Genomic DNA, 19,784 nt, shown 5'->3' with positions numbered 1-19,784 from the left:
TCAGCAGAGGGTGAAATCACAGTGAGTTATGATTTCCTGGGCTGTTGAACAGGATGGGAAGGAGATGATTGGGCAATATTGTAGCTTGTCTTTTTTTTTTTGCCTTGATGCTCTTTCTCCAGGAAGCTGTCTTGCACAATGTAAACATCTTATTGCTGTGACCACGTAGGGCTGCCTAGCAGAGGGTTTAGAAACTGCACCAAGCTATCTAGCAACTGTTCCCTTGAAGTGACACCCAAAACAGATTGGAAGAAAACTGTGGGCTCAGCCTTTTGTTCCTGAAGTGATTGCCTTGTTACGTTTCCAGGGTACTGCTCAGCCATCTGCCAACAATAGAAATGAAGGTCACAAATCGAAAAACAAATAAAAAAGTAAAAAGAGAGAGAAAAGGAGAAAATTCCCAACTTTTCTATATTAAAAATTGCCTGAAAACACTTTGCTCCCTTTGCAGACCATGTTAGTGATGGAGTACATTGGTTCCTCCATATGAGTGATGCTGGAACAGTGCACAGTTGCCCATCCCAGGCCATGCAGCATTTCCTCCTGTTGCAAAATGGATCTTGTGGTGATTGCAATCTGTAGTTTTCCTCTGCTGCACCTTGTTCAAGATTCCTGTCATCAGGAGATAGCAGAATGTTGTTTGTATGTTGTGCTTGTATTCTCCAGCTGACCTTCTCAACCTCTGATGGGTTTATATGCAGTGCCAGGGTTAGTAAAGTGCATCAACAATGAACAGTTTGCTGTGGAGTTTCTCCATGTTGGTAGCAAAGTAAACAGTTGTGTGATTTGTCAAATGTTTAGGACTAGATGCTGTGAAATGTCCTGATCTGGACTCAAGTATAGCTACCCTGAAAGGAAAGACACATGGTAATGTTCTTCCCCGTGCTTGGTTCTCTTCAGCTGTTGTGTCACCTGTACCTTAGCTGCCATCAGACTGTTCTTGCTCGAGGCTCTGATGACTGCAAGGGGAAAGTTGTAGCGCGTGGCTCAAGCGTTTTCAGATGCTGTTTGTCTTCAATCGCATATTTGTCAAGGTTGATGTGCTTTGTTTGTGGCCTCCATGATAAGCCTGCCTATTCATGTCGTGCAGAAGCGAGAACAGAAGAAAGAGCTGGGGCAGGTAAATGGATTGGTGGACAAATCTGGGAAAAGGACCACCTCCCCCACCAGTGACGCAGACCTGTTGGACAGGTCTAGCAGCAGCATCAGGGCTAATGCGCATGCCAGGATCTTGGAAAGGAGAGCGAGCCGGCCTGGCACTCCCACATCCAATGCCAGCACCGAGACCCCCAACTCTGAACAGAATGATGTGGATGAGGACATAATTGACGTGGATGATGACTCTGCCATTGCAGAAATGGACTGTGGGCAGCCCCAGCTGAAGCGACCCTTTGAGCTTCTTATTGCTGCTGCCATGGAAAGGAACCCAACGCAGTTCCAGCTGCCGAATGAACTGACCTGCACCACAGCACTTCCAGGTGAGCAGGGCCTTGTCTGCTGATAGTGAAGATGTCTGCAGTTGCATCCTGCTGCCATCTTTCCTCTTTGCCCTCCTGACTCTGTGACAGTTGTGGCTCCAGTGGTGCTCGCTGGTGAAAGCAGAGGTACCTCTGGCTCTCCACCACCTGCCTTAGCGGCAGGTGCCTCTCAAATCTGTGGGGACACTGCAACTACACACCATGTCCGTCAGAACTTGTGATAGATGCTTGTTGATCTCACCTTGGACTAGATCATCAATATGAAAAAGAATCAGTTGTCAAAATACTTGATTTTTGATTTATGATGCAATAATATAGTAACAAAGTAGTGACTAAATGTATAGGGTGTCACTGAAATTACTAAGTGTGAAATATATCTGTCTTTAAAGACAGTCTCTGTCACTTAAGGCTAGATTTAGTGGTTGATAGAAGTTCCTTAAGCAGCAGTCTTTGACTTTTCTGAGATGATTATATGTATCTACCAGAAGGCAAACAAACCTCTGCTATGTGGATAACACAGAGCTTTTAAAAATTTCCTTTTCAGGTACTAGTAAGAGGAGGAGAAAGGAAGAAACCACAGGAAAGAATGTCAAGAAAGCACAACACGAGTTAGACCACAATGGTTTGGTTCCCTTGCCGGTGAAGGTCTGCTTCACATGCAACAGGTACTTGTTCTTTCAGGAAGCTGTTCAGTGTAGCTGCATCCTTCACAGGAGCAAAGTTCTTGCTGAAAAAAGTAGATTACCTGTTTCCTTTTCCATTCTCCTTCATTATTTATGTGCAGTCCTCTAAACAAATGGGAGAATATTAATCTTTGCTAAATAACAGGTGTTCACCACAGCATGTGTAGGTCCAGCTGTAAAGGGTTCTGAAATGTAGCCTGAAGATTGACAAGATTGAGCCATCTTGTCTTCAGTGTTTTTCTGCAGAGAAATATTCTAAAATGATGGTGGTTTGGTAAATGGTGATGTTTGTTTATGGTTTGTGAAGGAAGTGTGTGAGGAGGTGACCTTTAGGAAATAGAAATCTACTGAGAGATTTATAAGCCCAGGGCAAATAGGAATATTGTGCTGAAATTGTAAATCTGAAAACCAGTCCAAAATACTGATAGGTTTTGTAACTCTGCATAAAAAAATGCATAGATCAACCCCAGTTCAAAATGTCAGTGAAAATGAAACCTTTATTTCAGAAACCCAGTCAGAGTGAAATTCTCGAAGTGGAATGGGGATTCAGGTGGACTTTTGTGGAGAGCAACTGATGACTTTGTCATAGAGCAAAGGCTTTTTTAAAGCCTGGGGATTCAGATGTAATTATTTTTCTGGAGTTTGAGACTTGTTTTGAGGACATCTTGTTGATGTACACATCCCAGCATCACACATGATTCCTCCAAGGAAACTTGTAATTACCTAAATCTGAGATTTCCTTTTGATCTCTGAATTTTGCTTCAAATAAAGGCTTTTGTCTTGAGTGGATCTTAAAGAAGGTCTATACAGATCAAGTTACAAATCAGAATCCTACTTTTTGGTGCAAACAACAGCGTAGAGGATAAACTGAAGTGGTCAGCCAAGCTTGTCTGAATGTTCTATTTATACTCTGTACAGGGAATAAGATTTGGCTCTCTCTTCTCAGGAGTTGCAGAGTGGCACCTCTAATCCAGTGTGATTATTGCCCACTCCTGTTCCACATGGATTGTCTGGAGCCACCGCTTACTGCCATGCCTCTGGGTAGATGGATGTGCCCAAATCACATAGAACACGTGGTGGTAAGCAGGACTATGATTGCAGTATGGTAACCGGATGCTGGAGTGGAACCTGGCAGGTCCATTAAAGGACAAAGCACAACAAATGTAAAACAGCTTCTGAGCTCTTATTGCTCCCTGTAACGCTTGTAAAGCTCCTGCTGCAAGCAACGCACTCTCCAAAGGAATATGATGCTGCTCTCTGCAATAAGATATAAAGATGGGGGAACTCCTTCCTGTAACTGAAGCTGACAGCTCAGATTGTGGCTCACTGACAGCTTGTCTAGTTTTTGACTGGACTCTTTAAGATCTAGATGAGCTTCCAGAACTGGGATACAAAGCAGCACAGTGCTACAAATAGGGGAAGTAATTCTTTGCATGCTTAACCCAAAAAAGTTTCATTCCAAGAGGGAGTTTTCATTTTTGGAAAAGCAGTGTACTTGAGACTTAAATACTCAGGAAACAGGGGGCTGAAACAAAGAGCTTTTTCCCAGACAAACTGCTTCTGAGAGCATTGATACTGCCTAGTCGGCCTCTAAATGCTTTTGTATTCATCTCCAGCAATGTGCCCTTTAACAGAAATGGTTAGTGCTGCAGGAAACAAATAGTCTAAAGCTGAGCTGATGCTGTACTGCCAGTGCTACGAGGCATTATGAAAGTCTTAGGGTGCCTTAGAGTGACCTGCAGATCCCTAACTCCTGTGGCATTATCTGATCACCCAGCTGAACCAGAAGAACTTGACCCTGAGTAATCGGTGCCGAGTATTTGACCGGTTCCAGGACACCATATCTCAGCACGTTGTCAAAGTGGATTTCTTAAACCGAATCCATAAGAAACACCCTCCGAATCGCAGAGTTCTTCAGTCAGTGAAGAGGAAAGGTCTGAAGGTAAGTGGTGGGTGAAAACCCCTGTGTATGTGTTTTAGTTTGGAAAGGAAACCAGCATACTCCTTGGGGCAGGAGGAAGAAGACAGTCTGAATGATTGTGTTGGTGAGAGATCTGGGAGTCAGCACTCAGTACTTGTAGGATTTAAGAAGATCTCTTTCCTTCAACCATAAGGCTCAATTATTACAAGTAAGCACTTAAATCTAGCACAAGCATAGAAGGTACAACACAAAACTTCCTGAAGGTGGCCCTGCAGTCAGATTTGGGGCTGTGTTGGTTGCCAGGATACCTGAAAACTGCCATGCAGACTTCCCTTGGCTGTTTTTTCATTATTTCTCTTATGCTGTAGCCACCATGTTGTACCAAAGTCATGCCTGACCTAAGGGAATAAAACCTATTAATTTCAGCATGGCTACATCAATTTAAAGTACTCAGTCCTTGATACTTCCAATGTATCTGCAGGGTTCCTTTGGGTGAGAAAGCAGCAAATGCCAAGTTTAGTGCTGATCAAGCACTTGGTTTAACTAGTCATTCTTGAGTAATTGTTCTCATGTGTGATCTTCTTTCTCCACACTGTAGGTTCCTGATGCTATAAAGTCCCAGTACCGGCTTCCACCCCCGTTACTCGCGCCTGCAGCAATTAGAGATGGCGAGCTGATCTGTAACGGGATCCCTGAGGAACCCTTGCAGAAGCACCTTTTGAACACTGAGCACTTAGCCAGCCAGACAGAACAACAGGAGGTAAATTAAGTCAAATGCTTGGACTCTGTGTGTGTAGTTGCTTTGGTACAAAGATCCCCTTCCACTTCAGTTGTGATGGAGCAGTTGTCTAGGAAACCAATCTCAGGCTCCTGTGTAAAGGTGATAGCTTGTCTTGTCTCTGACACCTTTGTGCATTAAAACTTCACTTTGACTTTCCAGGTGAGATGTAAAATTCCTCATTTGACACTTCAGGGAAGTGGTGCAATAGTCCTCTGGCCTTAAGAGTGGAGTCGAGGGCCTTCTGTCTAGACGTCATCTTTATTTCGTGGCTGAGGGGAAATACTTTGCACTTTGATTATGTAAGGCTGCTCTCTGACACGTTTATTTATAAGTTAACGTCCCATTTCTGGGTCGCTTTTTATTGCGGATGGAATTGGGCATGTAAATCAAGGTCAAATGAGTGTTTAAATCTTGTATGAAACTTCTGGCCAGATTCCACAGTGTAAAGGCATGTTAAGTTGCTGTCAGTGGAGAAATCAAGTCCTTCTTTTTTAGCACAGACAAGCTGCTTTTATGTGGCAGGTGCATATCCACCATGGAGCTTAAAACTTAGAATAAATCTTTTGGTCTTCCTCCACTTTGTGTAAAAGGAAAGTGCTCTTTACCCAAGCTTTCTATTCCCTATACCTGAGGTAGAGCAGCATTTCTTTCCAACATGCTGTAGAATAAGTTGAAGGGTTGTGTTTGACTAGAAGCCCAAATTACTGATAGGTATGTTTGTAACCTGAGGCTGAAGAGTTGCGGCATTTAACAAATGAAGAGAAGGAGGAGTTTAGAAGTGAGGAAATGCTGCCTGCCTTCCTCCCTCCTTTAATCTCAGCCCCTCTCTGTCCTACCTCCAGTGTGGAGATAAACAGAAGATCATTTTGGTTCCACTTTTATACCTCTGGACAAAATTTCCTCCTAATTGTAGATGAGCTCCAGAGCAGATGCTGTAGTTCCACACTGCATCTGAGCAGTCAGCAGCTGGATTTCCTCAGGCTGGGTGAACGATGGAGCAACTGTAGAGGTTTGGAGCACTGCTGCCTCCAGAGCTAACCTGCACTTTTTTCTTCCTTCCAGTGGCTCTGTAGTGTTGTTGCGCTCCAGTGCAGCATATTGAAACATTTATCTGCTAAGCAGATGACTTTGCTTTGGGACTCTGAACAAACAGAGAAGGCTGATATTAAGCCTGTTATTGTGGCAGATGGCTCACTCGCCAACCCTTACCAGGCAGCTGACAAGGCACCCACACCTTCCCTCTATTCCATGTCATCCTGCACCTCAGGGATTACCACCCAGAATTCCTTGAGCTCCTCACAATCCCAGCAGACTTTGTCACAGGAAGATGTTAACTGCAGCTCTTGTATAGATAAATCCAAGAAGGCTTCTTCTTGCGGGACTTCGAATGGGCCGACAGCCTCCGACATTAAAGTGAACGGGCCTCATTTCTACGGCGTTTCATCCGAATCCTCAGCACAGTTGACTGACTCCCAGAGGCTCTCGGGCTCTGGGAACACAATCCCTGTTTTGTCTCATCGGCAAACGTGGCCACGGCCCCTCACGCCCCCAGCGAGTTGCGGACTTCTGAACCACACCATTGGAACCATTGTCAAAACAGAGAACGTAGCAGGACCTGTTTCTTGTGCACAAAGGGGATCTGCGCCGGTCACAAGTTTGCCTACGTCCATCTCGAGCTCCTGTGCCAGCCTGGAGACCACCAGCACTTTGCAAAGGAAGAATGTGCAGACGCAGATCGGGCCGCCGCTGACGGCAGAGCTGCGGGCCGGGGGCTCCCCGCTCAGCGCCACCCGGGCTCTCACCCCTCCCCAGGCTGCAGGAGATGGCATCTCAGCTGTTGGGTCCACAAACAGATTCTGTTCACCAGCACCACCTTCAGGTACGTGCTGAGCCACTGACCTTGGCCCCAGGGTGAGAAAAGCTCAGGCTAAACCTCATTCAAAATCTAAAGGGTGTAGCCGTGTGCCCTCGTTTGACTGGGAATTGGGCTTTCTGTGGAGAGCCAGCAGAAGTTTCTCAGGTCTCCTCTGTCTTAGGTCTCTTTATAGGAGCCATGGGATGTATTTTTGCTGGCTGCCTATACTTGAGGGTGGAACTCTGTCCTGACAAGCAGGATAGTAGGTCAGTTGAATTCTTGAAAGCAACAGTAGCTTTATATCACTTGGCTGCTGCCTCGCTGTTTCAACAGCTGCTGCTTTAAAACCCCAGCGCTGCTGTAAAACCACTGGTTTGTTTCAAATGGCCATTTGGATTGCAAGGTAGTCAGTCCTCCTCACAAGAGCAGCTCTCTGGCATCTAATCCAGAGTAACTGTTCAGGCAGTGGTTGATGTCCCCTACTGCAGGTGTTGCTGGAGTCTTCATGTGCACAGCCTTGATGCTGGAGAAATGTGGGCTTGGGAACCCGTAGTCTAGTTAGGATCTGTTGGCCTGACACAGGGTAGTTACAGACTTGGATATGCATCCTGAGTTCTACCCAAAAAAACCTGCTAAATAATAGCAAGGTGTACAATAGAGTGTATATAACCATTTTTAGTGTAGAAACATAAAATCAAAAATGTTGACAGATGCTGGAGTAACTGCCCACAGCTCAAATTTTGCTAGAATAAACGTTCACATATGGCATTCTCTTCCTTTTCCCTCTCCCCACGCCAGCTCAAGACTCAAACCAGCAAAGCCTTTGTGCAGGTTGGGTGGGAGCAGTCACTGCAAAGCACGTGACAGAGCTGTGTGTCACTGCTCATGCAGTTCCAACCTGCTCAGTGTCAGCCTTGTGTGCAGTGGCTCAGGTCTGGTGGCTGTAAAGCAACAGAGCAACATATTTTTATAATCCTTTCTAAAATTCCTCAATGAGTAACTTCTAAGCTTTGCCTCGCCTTTGGAAGCAGTCCCCAGGGTACTTGGCCTCCTCCTGAATAAACTTGGTTACTCTGAGGCTGCTGAATTGACCCTGCCCTGCTTAGAAATGCAAGGCTGGGAGAAGTCCTGGTAGAGGAAATGAGACTGTGTTATAGAAAACTTCTTGCTTGTGGTTTGAAGAGGACTGCAAGTCCTACATAATTTTGCAGTTACTTAAGATGTTAAATAATTGCATCTGGTGCAAAGCTTGTGTACTACAAAATCATTACTTGCTGCAGCGTCTCTTGGGAAAGGTGTAAACATTTAAATTTTCCATCTAACAGGATGGATTATATATTTATAACAAAGATTGTGGTGTGCAAATTTTGCTGCCGAGTACAAAAATGCAAATTGCTCATGACTTTTTTTGCCATAAATTTTAGTAGTTATAAGCAAACCAGCTCAAGAAGATCTGATATTGACAACACATTACAGGGGTTTTGTTTCCTGGCATTTGCCACTGCATGGTCACTTCCAAAGCAGGAGGATTTTATTTGGTAAATAATAGAATCTGCTTATGGCTGTCACATTCCTTCTGGACAGTGATGTGCACCCCAGACTTTATAACAGTGTAGAAATAAAACCAGGGCAGTTGTGCTTTTTATTCATGTTGAAAAGCTAGACAAGCTACTTGGCAAATGTCTCTTAGGTTTAATAAATTCTTCAGCCTCCTGGGGAGTTGGTGCTCATCTTTCCAGTGTCACCACAGGGAGCAGGAGATTAAGTGTATGGTCAAGAATTCCTCCAGCAGCTGGAGACGAGGCAGAAGCCACGTTTGGCTCTGTGTTGGAAGCACACAGAAGCTTTTCTGTGAGCAGAAGAAAGCTCCTGGCCTCTAGTTCAGGCCTTTTTCAAAGCATGACTATGAGCAAAATGAGTCATTTTGGAGCAGCTTGGCAGCCAAGGGCAGCCTGAGGGCTGGGTGCATGTCTGGTGAACGTCACAGTGACATCTCTTCTGTCCATCACCTCTCTCTGTAGATGGTAAGGTCAGTCCCAGCACCTTATCCATAGGAAGCGCTTTAACTCTACCCTCATCACTCACTTCAAACTCTGCAGCTATGTTGGACTTCACTGGTTCCCTGAAAGCATTTATGGACGGGGGTGAGTATTTAATTCATCATCAGTCTCTGCCAGCCCTGTGTGTTTGCTTCCCTAAAGCATTCCATCTCTGCTCGAGGGAAAGTTCCAGAGATAAAGCAGGGATGTAGTCAGGTGAGGGAGGGGCTGGGTGTACATTACCTTAAATATGTCACGTGCTTCCCTGCTCTGAGTGTTGCCAAGGCAGCAAGGCCAATGAAGTGTTTCTGCCTGAAGCTTTTCTGGGGAAGAATCACAACTGGGCTGCTTTCCAGGTGGAATTCACATGCAGAAACCTGCAGCCCTGCCATGTTGTGGTGCTAGCTGCAATCCAGAGCTGCTCCTGGCAGATGTAAAGTGCAGCAGCAATAGATCTTGTAGTAGAGCAGTCACCTGAGTGCTGATGCTCCAGTGGGTCTGTTAATTTTATAATTTATTTCTGCTTCTGTCAGTCCCTTAGAATGGCCTGGTTTTTATTTCCTTTTGTTGCATTTGGCAAGAGATGGCAAATGTTAGCAGTGCCTTCAGGAGGAGATTGCTGAGCCTGCAGCAGCTTCAAAGGGGGTTACAGCTCTCTGTGATGCAAGGCTGCACTTTCTAACCAGGTAGCAGAGCTTCAGAGGAAGCACCCCGCCTACTGTCCTAAGGGGTGCCATGGCCATCTCTACTGACCTGTTCATTCTGGACCAAAACAGCAGATTTTCAGTTTTTATCAACCCTAGTTGCCCCAAACCTCTGCTTGCTGCCTCAGTTGGAGCTCTTCAGCTCTGGCACTGTTCTCACACTCTTCTCACAGGAGCTGATGTGAAATAATAGCTCACCTATGTGTAGGAGTCTTGATATTGCAGAACTGGTCAAGTCTTGGCTGTTGAAGCAAACAGCAGGTTTGTAAGTGGGACAGCTAAATCCACTGCAGCTCAGATTGCACTCTTTCCCTGAGTAACTTACTAATTGCTTTTTGTTTATTAACAGAGATTGAGATAAATATGCTGGATGAGCAGCTGATCAAGTTTCTGGCCTTGCAGAGAATACATCAGCTCTTTCCTCCCAAAGCTCAGTCTCTAGCAAGCAGTGTCAATTCCCATCAGCAATCTCCTGTGGGGAACCACATTGAAGGTAAGAGCAGCCCTAGAATAGCTGGGTTATGTTGAGCCATAGATTTGCCACTGTCCATTCCTTGAAGGAGATTTCCCTCTTCTTCTGGTATCTGATGCTGCCTTTCACTTTTCTTTCTTCTCATCCCCCTGCTCTGGATATCCACTGACCAGAAACTCCATCAGGATCCTCTACTTAATTATTTACAAATTTGAGCAGTGTGAATACTTTTAGTACCTTCAGATTTTCTGCTGGAAACGTGTAGTGAAGTTGTGTTTTATTCATCTTAGAATTAGCAATAGATGGGAAGGTTCATCTCAAGTTTCTGGTGGCTTTTCTTTGCCCTTTTACCTTTGAGATGGGCAAGAGAAACCTGTGAATTCCCGCTCTCTCTTTTTGGAGAGATACAAGAACAGGAGGAACTGGAGTACAGAATATATGTGTGACATTGTCATTGCCTGTTCAGAATGTCCCTGTCAAGCTGAAACCACTACATGTGACTAATGCCAGTAATGGAAAGCACCTGGAGTTTCTCTTGGAATCTTCAGATTGCTGAGTTTGGCTTTGTTTATTACCACTGGTATCACCTAAAGCTGCAAAGTGAGCATGGCTTTGGGTTCCTCTGCATGCAGCCAGTGAGTTTAATCTGCTTTCAAGCACTAACTGGAGAGCCTTGCTGTGGAAGCAATTCTCTGCTCCCTCTCTGCTAGGCCTGGGGGTAAATATCCCAGATAAGATCTTTGGAAGTCAGTCAGTAATCTTTTTCTGAAGCTCTGTGCTTGCCTGCTTTAGCATCACAGCATTCCCTAAATGCTTTGTCAGTCTCCTTGTGATGGCTGCTGCAGGACACAGCAGCAGGCTGTGGTATGAGCTGCCTTCCTGCTCTGGAATTCTTCAGCAGTCTGCCTTTCTCAAGGCAGATTGGTGCTGTCTGAACCCATCACCCTTTTTGGGCAGGAATGATGCATCCAACTGGCTGCTTAGCATTGCTGGTGAAATGTTAGATCCAAAGCCTTTAGTGAGCCCTGCAGAGCCAGGCAGCTGAAAGCATTCATGCAGGGCAGCCAGGCAGAGGTGGAAATTGTGAGGCCACTTGGTGTGGCCACTATTCTTGCTGTAGGTACCTCTGCAGTCTTTCATAATCCTCATGTTCTGTTCTTTGATTTCACCCTCTTGGTGTAACACTGTCCTGCAGATGTGATATCAGGAGAGGTTTAAACTCTGTGTATAGGGGGTTTTCCTCCAAAAGACAGTGCTGAAATCCTGGCTAAGCCTGTGTGGCCCAGTGGAGTGCAGTATCTGTTCCACAGAAGATTTTCTGTCCAGTTAACGTGGGCATGGGAGTGTGTGATTTGAACTTGGAGCTGCTCTGGAGGCTCAGCCCTGGACCAGCCATTGTCAAGTGTGCAATAGGGACTGACCTGAGGGTAAAAGAGTCCACTCAGTCAATCATCCCTTCTTGGGAGCTGGGTTTCTCCCTGCCAAGCCCCGTTCAGCCCAGGTGTTTTTCCTGCAGCTTCACTAGAAATGAAAGCACCACTGTTAAGGTGGTGAATTCACCAGCACCAATTCTTTTTAAGTGGCATTTTGAGAGCAAAGACTGAGCTCTTTGATTACCCAGAGTAGAAGAGATTAAGAAAGAAGCCAGGGGTAAAAGGCTTGTGTGTTCCTCAGCGTGGCTCCATTGTGCACACTCAGTGTTAATGCTCCCCATTTGCATGGCTTGTGTGGGTTATGAGAAAGCAATTTTCTCTGACTGGCAAAAAGAGGTTTCATGCACAAACATTCCTAGAGGGTTGGGAACTGGTGCTTAGGCCAAAGCTGACTGCATCCTCCTTAGGGCCTGTGCTTTCTGAGCTAGGGACACTGGGGTCAAGCAGCTTTCCCAGCTGATAACATTGTTCAAGTAATTTCTTTTTATCTTGCAGCGCAAAGAAAGGAAGTGCAAGCCCGGGCGGTGTTCTATCCTCTGATGGGCTTGGGGGGTGCAGTCAATATGTGCTATCGAACCCTCTACATTGGGACAGGTGAGTGGCTTTTTCCTGCCCTGACCTTTCAGAATCAGGGTGGTTCTTCCTGAACCCTCCCTAAGGTCTTTGCCAAATGGGTGTCAAAGGAAACAGACTCACTGTGGCTGCTTGTACTGGGATTCTGCACTACCAAGAAGTGTGGAAATCCCCCATCTGCCTGAATCTGTGTGGGTGGCAGCTCTGTCACCTGGTGTCAGAACTCGAACAGCTGTCTTGGAGTTTTAGTGCCTGACTGATGGAGAGGAGAGTTATGGTTTGGTTGTAGGTTTTGTTTCTTATTGCTGAGATTCTTGTGGTGCTCTGGGTAGACCCAGGAGCAGTGAAATGCTCTTCAACCTTTGTGGAGCTGCTGGCTCCCTTCCCCCACTGAAACTTTGTTGGTGGCTTACCCAAGCATTATTCATGCAGTCCTGGGAGCAGGACAAAAGCAGTTGCTCCCCTGTTGTTTTGCTAATTGAACTTTAATTCTGTCTGTTGTTCTCTGCTGCCTGACAGTTTGGGTTTTTTTTTTCCAATATGAACTGAGCCTGTTTTGTCCTCCCCCATGACAGGAGCTGATATGGATGTGTGCCTTACAAGCTATGGTCACTGTAACTATGTGTCTGGCAAACATGCCTGCATATTCTATGATGAGGTGAGTTCCTGAGTGATTTTTTTTTTTTCATTATTATTATTATTTTTATTTTTTGGTGTGCATGGCAGTGGGAGCTGGAGATGCAGGCAGCAGGTTGTCTTTGTGTGGTGCTCCTTTTGTGGACTACAAAGTAAGAGCTGGGTTTTACTCCAGTGGAGGCTGTGTCAGCATTTTCTGTCAAACCCTTTTTTGAAGCACAGAGCTCTGCCAGCAGGATTTCTCTGACTGCCTGTGGGCAAGGACTGGCCACAAGTCAGCACTGTCACTGCTGGTGTCTAGGGAAAGAAAAGGACATAGACGTGATCTGATACTTTTTGATCTGAATGTGTTGTTAATAAAAGCTAAACTTCATGTGTCAACATCAAACCTCAGCTGGAACAAACCAGGGAACTGCTCTGACTCCCTTGTTTTCAAGTGTGATGGAGGAGCAAAGCATTCATAGCATCTGCAGTTCTCTATAAATTATTTATTTAGCTAAAACTTCAGTTAAGCTCACAGCATAAACAGAAACCTACAGTTTCTTCTTTGCTACAGCCCAGAGATTAGTTTGTTCTTGAAGTAAACAGACCAGCAGGCCTGCCAGTAACAGCACTGCTGGAGATGTCTCTTAGCATGGAAACAGTCTTTGAAGCAAGATCGAGTCTTTCATATCACCATTTGTCAACCAGCTCCAGAGCAGGATCCAGGATTAACCCACAGCCAGCTCTGGCCATTCCTTCAGTGCCCTGCAAGCTACCAAACACACTCAGTAATGGGATCCTGACCATAAATCTGTGTGGAAGCATCTCCTCACAGTGGTCAGCCATAAATCAGGCTGCAGGCACTGACCTGTGACCCTGCCATGGCTGCGGTCACTCTGGAGAGGAGAATTCCCATTCCTGGAGCTCTCTCTGCAGGTTCTCCTTCTGCAGTTGAGCAGGTTACTTCCAAACCTACTCCCATGTGCATGTGGGGTTTTTGTAACTTGATTAAAGCCTTGTAGTCCCTGAGGGACGAGGTCTTGAGCTCTCAGATGATTTCTGTGAGCTAACCTGAAATATTCTCTATCAACATCCTGCACGAAACTCAGCTGAGCGTGACGCCGCTTGTGTAACGCTGCGTGTCACGGTAATGTCTGCTGGCATTTCAGCCTGCACAAGGCCTGAGAATCCCAGACTGCCTCTGTCCTGAGGCTGCTCCAGCACGTGGCATCCCTCTTGCCATCTTGTGCCTGCTTTCCAAAGCTCATCTCTTCCTGCTAGGCACAGATCTCGAGCCAAGTTTCCCTCAGGTGTGCCTGTAAAATGCTGGCTGTTGAGAGCATCAGCTTGAATATCCTGTTCCCAAAAGATGTGTTGGTTCAAGTGCAGTAGGTAAAACCCACTTTGCTTGGGCCCTCCTCTGCCAGAAAGCAGCTCCTGCAGGAGGGCTGGTTGTTCTGTGAGCAGGGGGATCAGGTTGGTGGTCTCTGAAGCTGGAGGATATTTACCACCTCTTACTTGACCATTACTGGCAACAAGTAGAAGGGGTTGTGTTTCAGTGTTCCAAAGAGGTGTGTATGGGCAGAAGCACTTCTGACTAACAGAGGGTGGGGTTAGATTGGATATTAGGAAGAAATGTTTCCCTGTGAGGCTGGTGAGGCCCCTGGCACAGGCTCCAGAGAAGCTGTGCCTGCTCCAAACCAGTATTCAAAGCCAGGCTGGATGGGGCTTGGAGCAACCTGCTCTAGTGGAAGGTGTCCCTGCCCATGGCACAGGGCTGAAACAAGATGGGCTTTAAGTCCCTTCCAACCCAAACCATTCTATGACTTCATGTGTTGATTCCTTCCTCTTCCCTTTCTTTCCAGAATACAAAGCATTACGAGCTGTTGAACTACAGTGAGCATGGGACGACCGTGGACAACGTTCTGTATTCGTGTGACTTCTCAGAGAAGATGACACCCACTCCTCCCAGCAGTATTGTTGCCAAAGTGCAGAGTGTGATAAGTGAGTGTTGTACCACCACCAAGGGAGTTAATTGAGAGGGGCAGGAGCAGGTGGAAACCAATTCCTTGTTGGTGCCCCTTGTTCTGCACAGGCTGGCGCACCCCTTGCACAAAGGGGAGCCTTGCCACAGCCCTCAGCTGGGGTTACACAAGACCTTCCTGTGCAGCCTGGGGAGCTCTGTGCCCTGACCTAAACCCTACTCCAGCCTCCAGGGCAGGAGTTACCAAGCTCCAGGTCCTGATGAGCAGCCAGTTTGGAGCAGGCCTGAGGCATTTCCCCATGCATGTTCTCCCTTCCCAGGCTGTGAGAAGATCTGGGCTGTGCTGCAGGCATTCTGTCCCTGCATGGCTCACTCCTGCTCTCCACCTGATCAGCTTCCTCTTTTTGGGCTGCCAAAATAGATATGTAAATGCCTCAACCTCTCTAGGGCTGTGAGGAGATTCCCATTTCCCTTTGATCAGCTGCTCACTGCAAACTGAAATCCCTCATGGCTGGAGGATCTTACCCATGAGGCACCTCAGCAATAACTCCTGCTGATGAAAACAAGCTGCTGCTGACCTGCCCAAACCTTACCATTTTTTTTTATTATTCTTTTCCAGAACGACATAAAAGCAGAAAACAGGAAGAGGAGGCGCACGAAGAAGCTGCTGTGATGAATTCACAGGCACAAGGGCAGCATCGAAAACCCTGTAACTGCAAAGCCAGCAGCTCCAGTTTGATCGGGGGCAGCGGGGCTGGCTGGGAGGGCACGGCCCTGCTCCACCACGGCAGTTACATCAAGCTGGGCTGCCTGCAGTTCGTTTTCAGCATCACCGAATTTGCGACCAAACAGCCCAAGGGGGACACTGCCTTAGTACAAGATATGGACTTGGAGGAGAAGCTTTCTCTGAAACCCCACCAGGTGCCCGTGCTGCGGTCCAACTCAGTTCCCTAGGAGTTTTTAGGAAGAGAGCATTTTGGAGCAAGGAAAACGCCCTCAGACTCTTTACAATGCAAAAATGTACAAACCGAGGTGGGATTTTTCTGTGTCGGCCCAGAGACTGTTCACACGCCGTTTGCATGAAATGAAGAACGTTTAACTTTTTTTAATTTTTCTTTTTTGCTCAAGTTTTAGGGGCATTTGCACATATATTTGTACTATACATTTCATTTTAAAAGGAAAACTGCAGTGAGAGCAGGACGCGTCAGAGCGAGGGGTGACCGCTGTCTGACTCGAGGACTCTCTCTGACAGATAGTTCCCATGCAGTTGTAAAATAATCAGAAACTTGTTCTATTTTGTGCCAGTGACAATAGTTTTATATTAAAAGAGAAATACAGTTTTCATACAGCAAATCTATACAATATCATTGTTTTATTTAATGTAAAGAAGCGCTCTTCTTCCCACAGTTATTTTTCCCATCCCTCCCTGCTATGGTTGCACTACAAGTAGCTACTGTGTATTATGGGCAGTGAGAAATGAGTTCTTTTCCTGGTGTCCATCCTATTTTTTAATTTCAGATAAGGAAAAGTGTTGGATTCTGTGTAAATACATCAGTGATGGCATTTTTCAATGTTTTAAAGCTGTGTACAGTGCTACATGTGGTATGACGTTCCTCAAATTGTCTATTGTAGCAGATCCTTTGTCGTAACCTGTCTGTCTCTTTTGTTTCTCTGCCACCTCCCCGCAGCAGAACAGCTAGTTCCACTGTACATAGTAATTGTAACGTTTTAGACTTTACAGAAACTTTCCTGTATTCTGTATATAAAAAAAAAAAATACTTCACATTCTGTTTTCTCGATTGTCTGTCTTCACTCGTGTCACCACAACCTGGAGCTTCCCCAGAGTGTCTGACTGCAGAGGAGCCTGAGCTGGAATCAAGGCTGGGGTGGGATGGAAGGACCCTGGTGTCCTGCCTGGGCTGTGGGAACAGGGTGAGGGCTGGAAGGTGACTAAATCATGGAATTGGTTGAGGTAGGAGGGACTCTTGAAGGTCATCAAGTCAACCCCTGCAATGTGCTGGGACATCTTCAACTCATTGTGGCCCAACCTCACCTCAGATGTTTCCAGTTCTGGGCTCCTCAGGACAGGAGAGACATAGCCTGAAGGTGTCCTGGAAGGTCAGGGGCCTGGCAGACCTCATTTATGAGGGAAAGCTGAGGGAGCTGGGCCTGTTTAGCCTGTAGAACAGGAGACTGAGGAGATCTTATTCTCAAATACATCAATGAGAAGGGAGTGTGGCAGCGGATGGGCTGGAGCCAGGCTCTTCTCAGGGGTGCTGAACAATAGATAAGAGGCAAGGGCAGAAAATAGGAGCAAGGGCAGTTACACCTGAACACGAGGAAGACCTTCTTTAGCATGCACTGGGACAGGCTCCCCCAAAAGGTGGCAGATTGCCTATCCCTGGAGACATTCAGCTGTCCAGACACAGTTCAGTGCTCCAGAGGATGCTGCTTGAGCAGGGGGGCTGGACTAGGTGACCTCCGACGGTCCCTTCCCACCGGAACACCCCGAGGCTCTGTGATCTCCCACGCTGGGGGCAGCACCGCTCTCCCGGGCTATCGATGGGCGGCCCGCACTCGCCCTCTCTCCGTCTCTGCTCGCACGACGCCACGAATCCAGCTCTCCCTTCGCCTAGAGCCGCGTAGCCCGTGCCCCGTCCGCCCGTGGGTCCGCCGGGGCGGGGCGGCGGGAGCGGGGCGGAGCGGGAGGAACGGGGCGGGCCCGGGGCTGCCCAGAACGGCGGAGGCTGTGGCGGGATGGGGTGGGCGCTGCTGGCCGTGGGGCTGCTGCTGGCGCTGTACACGCTGCTCCGGCACGGGCTGCGCCCGGCCCCGCGGCCCCGCGCCCGCCCCGAGCTGCGCGGCCGCACCGCCATCGTCACCGGTGAGCGCCCGGCGGGGAGCCGGGGCGGGCCCCGCTGCGGCCCCGGCCCGCGCTCAGCCCCGCGCTCCGCTCCGCAGGGGGAAGCAGCGGCATCGGCGCGGCCACGGCGCTGGAGCTCGCCCGGTGCGGGGCCCGCGTTATCCTGGCGACCCGCAGCGCCCGGCGGGGAGAGGCCGCCGCCAGCCGCATCCGCAGGGTGAGCGCCGGCACCCCCCGGAACCCCCGGCATTCCCACCCACGGGACATCCCCGAACCCTACGGCACCTCCAGGGTACCCCTGGCACCCAACCGGCAACTCCAGGACACCCCCAATGTACCCTCCCGTGGGGCATCCATGGATATCACATGAACACCCCCAGATGCCTCCGTGGGCGCCCTGAAGACGCTGCCATGGCATCCCCTCAGCGGGTGCCCATAAGAGACCCCCAGAACACACAACAGGACATCTCTAAACATCACATGATTAACCCCCAAAACACCCCCATGGGTACAACCCAAAACATCCCAAGAACAACCCCTCAGACACCCCACAGGATATCCCAGGCACCTTGAGATACTCCAAGGTGGGGCACACTGTACCACGGAGGGGCTGCAGCCACCCGTGCTGGAGGGTCCCAGCACTCTGCAGGGCTGGATCCAGTCCCCAGAACATCCCCCTGCCCCTGGCCGGCTGCAGCCTCCACGCAGGGCAGGGCACACCCTGGCCCTGCCCCAGCCCCCACTGTGCCCACAGGAGACTGGGAACAACGAGGTGCTGTTCATGCACCTGGACCTGGCCAGCCTGCGTTCAGTGAGAGCCTTTGCCAGCACCTTCCTGCGCCAGGAGCCCCAGCTGCACCTCCTCATCAACAACGCGGGTGAGTGCCGGGACCCCAAAAAACCCACTGTGCACCCCCAGGATGGGCACCACCACAAGCTGCCACTGTGCCACTGCCTCCTCGCTCCGCAGGGGTGAGCGCCGGGGGCACCACAGAGGATGGCTTCAGCCTCCCGTTCCAGGTGAACCACCTGGGCCATTTCCTGCTGACCCAGCTGCTGCTGGAGCGGATGCGGAGCTGCGCTCCCAGCCGGGTGGTGATCGTGGCCTCCAGCGCGCACTGCGCCGGCCGCCTGCGCCCCGAGCGCCTGGGCCGGCCGCCCTCGGGGCTCTTCTCCACCTTCCAGGACTACTGTGACAGCAAACTGGCCAACGTGCTGCACGCCCGCGAGCTGGCCACACGTGAGCAGGGCACGCAGGTCACCTGCTATGCCGTGCACCCAGGTAGGAGCCACCCACCCTTGGTGTCTGTGAGCTGCAGGTCACCTTTGTGTCCCGTGCTGTCCCTCTGTGGGGGTGGTGTCCGGTTTTGCAGCCTTTTCACTGGGAATTCCTGTACGGGGAGCATCTCTCCCTTGCATGGTGCAGCCCTTTGCATGTGGCCCTTTATATGGTGTGTCCCTTTTCATGTGGCCCTTTATATGGTGTGTCCCTTTTCATATGCCCCTGTGCCCAGCGTCTCTTTTCATGGCATGTCCCTTATCTTGCCACGTCTCTTTGGACCTTGTCCCCTTGCACTGTGTTCCTCGATACAGTGTGTTCCCTTTACAGTGTCCCTTTGCACAACACATCTATTTATACAGTGTGTCCTTTTCCGTGTGTCCCTTGGCATGTTCCTTTCTCCCGTCTCCTCTTTATCCTCATCTTAACTGTTTTCCCCCCTCTCCCTTCACTTTGCACCTGTCCTCACCTGGGGCACACCCACACAGCCCAGCCAGGCATGGCAGTGCCTGGGGACAATCACAGCTGTGCTGCCTGTGGCATCTCCCTTATGTGCCCATCCACACAGGGGATGCACAGGGGGACACCCCCCATCTCCTGGGACGCACAGGGGGACATCCCACATCTCCTGGGTCACACAGGGGACACCCCACACGTGCGACTCTCCCGCAGGGTTCGTCAACACCTCTCTGTTCCGGCACGCTCCGCTGTGGCTGCAGGCCCTGCTGGTGCCGCTGGCCTGGCTGCTGTTCCTGGAGGCGGCCGAGGGCGCTGAGGCCGTGCTGGACTGTGCCACACAGGAGGGCCTCGAGCCCCTCAGCGGCCGCTACTTCACCCACAGTGGGCCCCGGGTGCCATGGCCAGCAGGGCGCGATGACCGCCTGGCATGGGCGCTCTGGGAGGGCAGCGAGCGCTTGGTGGGGCTGGGGACACCAGAGGGACATGGGGAGGGACATGGGGAGGGCCCTGCTGCTCCCACGGCACAATAAAGATGATGGTGATGGTGATGAGGGAGCCCGGGGGGTCCTGTGTGGGTGTGGGATGGGGTGAGCGAGGGGCGGTGGCCTTGCACGCCCAGCACGGCCTGTGTGTGCAGCAGAG

General features: G+C 49.2%; 2 protein-coding genes across 3 annotated transcripts in view; both read left to right on the top strand.

Annotated features, from left to right (window-relative positions):
* The window catches only part of PHF12 (PHD finger protein 12), a 31,559-nt gene extending 15,249 nt beyond the window's left edge, over window positions 1-16,310 (top strand). Inside the window, exons 4-15 of one of the 2 annotated variants that reach the window (XM_058817689.1) lie at window positions 1,091-1,478; window positions 2,023-2,143; window positions 3,108-3,240; window positions 3,939-4,103; window positions 4,681-4,842; window positions 5,926-6,742; window positions 8,740-8,862; window positions 9,811-9,954; window positions 11,862-11,960; window positions 12,515-12,597; window positions 14,423-14,561; window positions 15,161-16,310. In XM_058817689.1, coding sequence (XP_058673672.1) covers window positions 1,091-1,478; window positions 2,023-2,143; window positions 3,108-3,240; window positions 3,939-4,103; window positions 4,681-4,842; window positions 5,926-6,742; window positions 8,740-8,862; window positions 9,811-9,954; window positions 11,862-11,960; window positions 12,515-12,597; window positions 14,423-14,561; window positions 15,161-15,495 — 2,709 coding nt within the window. In that variant the 3' untranslated portion in view covers window positions 15,496-16,310. The remainder of the gene's footprint in view (window positions 1-1,090; window positions 1,479-2,022; window positions 2,144-3,107; window positions 3,241-3,938; window positions 4,104-4,680; window positions 4,843-5,925; window positions 6,743-8,739; window positions 8,863-9,810; window positions 9,955-11,861; window positions 11,961-12,514; window positions 12,598-14,422; window positions 14,562-15,160) is intronic. The other variant, XR_009275544.1, reaches the window with a different exon arrangement.
* A 974-nt stretch (window positions 16,311-17,284) lies between these two features.
* DHRS13 (dehydrogenase/reductase 13) lies at window positions 17,285-19,672 on the top strand. Its single transcript, XM_058817939.1, has 5 exons — window positions 17,285-17,425; window positions 17,503-17,621; window positions 18,159-18,282; window positions 18,375-18,686; window positions 19,356-19,672. Exons 1-5 carry the CDS (start codon window positions 17,299-17,301, stop codon window positions 19,670-19,672), a joined length of 999 nt encoding a protein of 332 aa, XP_058673922.1. The 5' UTR covers window positions 17,285-17,298.
* The last annotated feature ends 112 nt before the right edge of the window (window positions 19,673-19,784 follow it).

The sequence above is a fragment of the Ammospiza caudacuta genome, chromosome 20 (assembly GCF_027887145.1).
Source record: "Ammospiza caudacuta isolate bAmmCau1 chromosome 20, bAmmCau1.pri, whole genome shotgun sequence".
NCBI lineage: Eukaryota > Metazoa > Chordata > Aves > Passeriformes > Passerellidae > Ammospiza > Ammospiza caudacuta.
The sequence above is the reverse complement of the archived record's forward strand: the minus strand, read 5'-3'. Positions and strand labels throughout refer to the sequence as shown.

Coding starts and splice junctions, on each gene's coding strand:
- DHRS13 (XM_058817939.1), top strand. CDS start 17,299: ATGGGGTGGGCGCTGCTGGCCGTGGGGCTGCTGCTGGCGCTGTACACG. Junction 17,426..17,502: donor CCGCACCGCCATCGTCACCG/GTGAGCGCCCGG, acceptor TCCGCTCCGCAG/GGGGAAGCAGCGGCATCGGC. Junction 18,283..18,374: donor CCTCCTCATCAACAACGCGG/GTGAGTGCCGGG, acceptor CTCGCTCCGCAG/GGGTGAGCGCCGGGGGCACC.